This window comes from Uranotaenia lowii, chromosome 1 (assembly GCF_029784155.1).
Source record: "Uranotaenia lowii strain MFRU-FL chromosome 1, ASM2978415v1, whole genome shotgun sequence".
Lineage (NCBI taxonomy): Eukaryota > Metazoa > Arthropoda > Insecta > Diptera > Culicidae > Uranotaenia > Uranotaenia lowii.
The window spans coordinates 107,448,042-107,452,686 of record NC_073691.1 but is presented as its reverse complement, the minus strand read 5'-3'; the positions used below and the strand labels follow the sequence as shown (position 1 = coordinate 107,452,686).

General features: G+C 50.0%; 1 protein-coding gene across 1 annotated transcript; it reads left to right on the top strand.

Annotated features, from left to right (window-relative positions):
* LOC129737777 (uncharacterized protein K02A2.6-like) lies at positions 1–4,272 on the top strand. Its single transcript, XM_055728940.1, has one exon. The coding sequence runs from the start codon at positions 1–3 to the stop codon at positions 4,270–4,272; it is 4,272 nt and encodes a 1,423-aa protein (XP_055584915.1).
* The last annotated feature ends 373 nt before the right edge of the window (positions 4,273–4,645 follow it).

Below are 4,645 nucleotides of genomic sequence, written 5' to 3'. Positions count from 1 at the left end.
ATGGCAGAAGGCGGTGGAAACGAAGATTTTCCGGGCTTCGAACAGGTTTCCGCACAGGACATGATAAAGCAAATGGCGGATCAAAACGCGCGTCTGTTGCTGATTCTGGAACGCCTTTCCATCCAGCAAATGGCGGCAGCGCCGGGCCCAGTTGTGAGGCGGAGTGCGGAGCAGATCATCGAATCATTGTCATCGACAATCAAGGAATTTTGTTTCGACCCAGCCGCTGGAATGACATTTGACCGGTGGTTTAACAAATACGAGGATCTCTTCAGTGCGGACGGTAGGGAGCTGGACGACGCAGCGAAAATTCGACTACTCCTGCGCAGTTTGAGTGTACCAGTTCATGAAAAATTTACCAACTACCTCCTACCGCAACACCCACGGGACTTTACCTTCGACCAGGTAGTTCAGAAGCTGAAGACGGTATTCGGCCAACAAAAATCACTCTTCAGTAAACGTTACGATTGTCTCCGGGTGGTGAAAAGTGATGCCGACGACTATGTCACCTACGCCGGAATCGTAAACCGTCAGTGCGAAGACTTTGATTTGGCAAATCTCACCATTGACCAATTCAAAGCACTGATTTTCGTCTGTGGCATGCAATCTTCGAAGGAAGCGGAGGTCAGAACGCGTCTGCTGTCGAAACTGGAGTCTGAAGCAAGAGGAGAACTCAATCTGGAAGTGCTCATCACGGAATGCCAGCGGCTATCCAATCTCAAGCACGACACGGCGCTGGTGGAACGGCAGACAAGCTCCAGTGTACAAGCGGTGCATCATCGGAAGCAGCAGCACCAGCCCAAGCAACCGACAGCCACCCCAAGCAATGCAAATCTTCCTCGCTCACCCTGCTGGCAGTGTGGGGGTATGCATTTCGTCAAAGATTGCTCCTACACTCGCCACGTCTGTAAACAGTGCAACAGAGAGGGACACAAAGAAGGATACTGCAGCTGTTTCAACCGGACTGTCAAAACGTCCGACGAAAACAAACATTCGCAGCAGCCGCAGCAGCAACAAAAACGGAACAAGAAGAAGAAGCAAAACCAAGCAAACAGCATCCATTCAGTAAATCAAGTGCGCAGTGGACGGAAGTACGTGACAACCCGGATCAATGGACACGTGGTGAAACTTCAGCTCGACTGTGGCTCGGATATCACCATCATTTCCGAGCAGGCTTGGAAGAAATGTGGATCACCAACATTGCTGCAAACCGAACACATAGCAAACACAGCGTCCGGTGAACAGTTGCCTCTTCTGGGAGAAATCACCTGTACGATGCAGATCGGCGAAGAACAACAGCAAGGAACCTGCTACGTCACGTCAGTGCGGGATCTCAACTTGCTTGGTCTGGACTTTATCAACGCATTCGATTTCTGGGCGAAGCCGTTAACCAGCATATGCAATCAGGTAAATCGTTCCAATTCTATCCAACCGATCAACAAGTACCTCACCCGTTTTCCTGAAGTTTTTAGGGATTCTCTTGGTCACTGTACGAAAACTAAGGTGAAACTCTACCTGGAACCCGATGCCCAACCGGTGTTTAGGCCAAAACGACCGGTACCGTTCCACGCAATTCCCAAAGTCGATGAAGAGCTCGATCGGCTTCAGCGGCTCAACATCATCACGCCGGTGGACTATTCTGACTGGGCAGCCCCAATCGTCTCGGTCAGGAAGCCGGGAGGAAAAATTCGAGTCTGTGCCGACTACTCGACCGGCCTGAACGCAGTGCTCAAACCACACCACTACCCGCTCCCAACACCAGAGGACATCTTTTCGAAACTGTCGGGGAGCAAGGTGTTCAGCATCATCGACTTGTCTGACGCCTATCTTCAGGTCGAGGTCGACAACGATTCGAAGCGGATGCTGACAATAAACACACACCGAGGGCTGTTCCAGTTTAACCGTTTGCCCCCGGGAGTGAAATCCGCGCCAGGAGCCTTCCAACAGCTCATGAGCAAAATGATCGCTGGTCTGGAAGGGGTGGACAGTTTTCTCGATGACTTCATCATCTACAGCGCCAGTCGAGAACAGCACGATCGCATTCTGGAGGAGCTTTTCAAACGCATCCAAGACTACGGTTTCCACCTGCGGCCGGAAAAGTGCAACTTCTACCAATCTGAGATCCGATACTTGGGCTTCATCATCAACGCTGACGGAATCAAGCCTGATCCAGCGAAGGTGGCGTCAATTGTCAGTATGCCACAACCCAAGGACGTCAGTGAGCTCAGGTCGTTTCTCGGAGCAGCAAATTTCTATGGAAAGTTCGTTCGGGAAATTCATCGCATCCGTCAACCCCTCGATGATCTCCTGAAAAAAGACAAGAAGTTTGTGTGGAGTGCACAGTGCAACGAAGCTTTCGAAACCATCAAGAAAGTTTTACAGTCAGACCTGTTACTCACCCACTACAATCCATCACTAGAGCTTATTGTGGCGGGTGACGCTTCGAAAACAGGAATAGGCGCAGTAATCATGCATCGCTTTCCCGATGGCCAGCTCAAAGCGATTGCGCATGCTTCGAAAACATTGACCAGCACGGAACAAAACTACAGCCAGGTCGAAAAAGAAGCCCTAGCCCTAGTTTTCGCAGTAACGAAATTCCGTCGCATGCTACTCGGACGACAGTTTACGCTGCAGACGGACCACCAACCGTTGCTGAAAGTATTCGGATCAAAAAAAGGCATTCCACTACACACCGCCAATCGACTCCAGCGGTGGGCTCTATCGCTGCTGGGATTCGATTTCAACGTGGAATACATCTCTACAGACAAGTTCGGCTACGCAGATGTGCTATCGAGGCTGATCAGCAATCATCAGAAGCCGGAGGAAGAGTATGTCGTCGCGTCGATCAGTCTGGAAGAGGATGTCAATGAGAGTCTTGAAGATTGCTTCACATCCCTGCCAGTAAACTTTAAGATGGTCAGTGCCGCAACAAGAAAGGATGCAACCCTTCAGCAGGTTGTCCAGTTCATCGACAACGGTTGGCCTCGTAAGATTGAAGATCCAAAACTCAAAGCTTTCCACTCTCGCCGTGAGTCTCTATCAGTGGTCAACGGATGCATCATGATGGAGGACCGTGTAGTTGTACCGGAATTCTACAGTCAGCGGATACTGAGACAGCTTCACCGGGGTCACCAAGGCATGGAGAGAATGAAGGCTATTGCGCGCAGTGTGGTATATTGGCCGAACATCGACAACGACATTCAGGATCTAGTTCGTCGATGCGACATCTGTGCCAGTGCAGCCAAGTCTCCACCACACTTCCAACCTCAACCGTGGCCGCGAGCAGATGGACCTTGGAAGAGGATTCACTTAGATTATGCAGGTCCGCTTGACGGTATGTACTACTTAGTCATTGTCGACTCGTATTCGAAGTGGCCTGAGATATTCCAAACGCGATCGACAACAGCAGCTGTTACTATCAGATTCCTTCTGGAAACCTTCGCCAGATTCGGTATTCCGGAGACACTAATCACCGACAATGGAACGCAGTTCTGTAGCAGCGAGTTCAAGAAGATGTGTGAGCAGCTAGGTATCATCCACATTCGTACCGCTCCATATCACCCTCAGTCGAATGGACAAGCAGAACGGTTCGTAGACACGCTGAAACGATCGCTCCGAAAAATCGTAGAGGGGGAAGAAGTACCGTCTGCCGAAGCTCTTCAAACCTTTCTACAGGTGTACCGTTCTACACCCAGTGCAACGCTTGCTGGGAAGTCTCCTGCAGAAGAAATGATGGGCAGGTCAATGCGAACAACTCTCGATCTCCTAAAACCACCAGTGTTCAAAAGTAAGCCTGACAAGCAATGTCCAAAGTATACGGTAGGTTCAACAGTCTACGCGAAGCTCTATGACAATGCAGACAAGTGGAAATGGATTCCTGGAACTGTTCTCGAGGTCATCGGGGGAGTTAATTTCAACGTTCTCCTTGATTACCAGACAGGTCGGAGGAAGCTGATTCGCTCACACGTGAACCAACTTAAGCCTCGATTCAGTGATGCAATCAAGCCGTCAGCAGTACCACCCACTCCATTGGAGATCTTGGTGGGTGATTTCGAACTTAAGCAACAGTCTTCGGAACAGCAAGCCGCTCCACCGGTTGGAATTGAACCAGTTCTTGTAGACCATCACTATGGGGACAGTTCTGACAACGACGAGTTCTTCGAGGTGGGCTCAACGATATCCAGTCCAGTCCAGCCAGCTACAGTCAAGACCCCGAGACCAGTCAGGAACAGTCGTCTTCCGAAGCGCTTGGAGGATTACGTCGTGGGTTAGTCTTAAAGGGGGAGATGCTACCACCCCTGTTCTCGCAACTTCGGCTTCAACCCTGCAACGAGTCGTACTGATATTCGCCGTTATACGAATGTGCGCTAGGCGCCAACCGGTGCACTCCAGAGTCAGTTACGTTTTCACTTTTGTATCGACTACTAGAAGAAATAAAATCTTAAGAGAAAATTGCTGTATATGAATAGAGTTAGTATTTTCTACCGAGAACACAGCAGTTTCCATCCTTCTTCGTCTTATGATGCGATAGGGAGGGACGTGAAATCGTTTTTATTTTGTTTCTTTCAGACATACGCAATTCGGTTGACTTGGGAGGTTAATGCCGGTGGGGGCAAATCGAATCAGCACCGGTCGCGTTATCTTC

Bases quoted from the DNA above. Each gene is read 5' to 3' on its own strand.
- LOC129737777 (XM_055728940.1), top strand. From the start codon at position 1: ATGGCAGAAGGCGGTGGAAACGAAGATTTTCCGGGCTTCGAACAGGTT.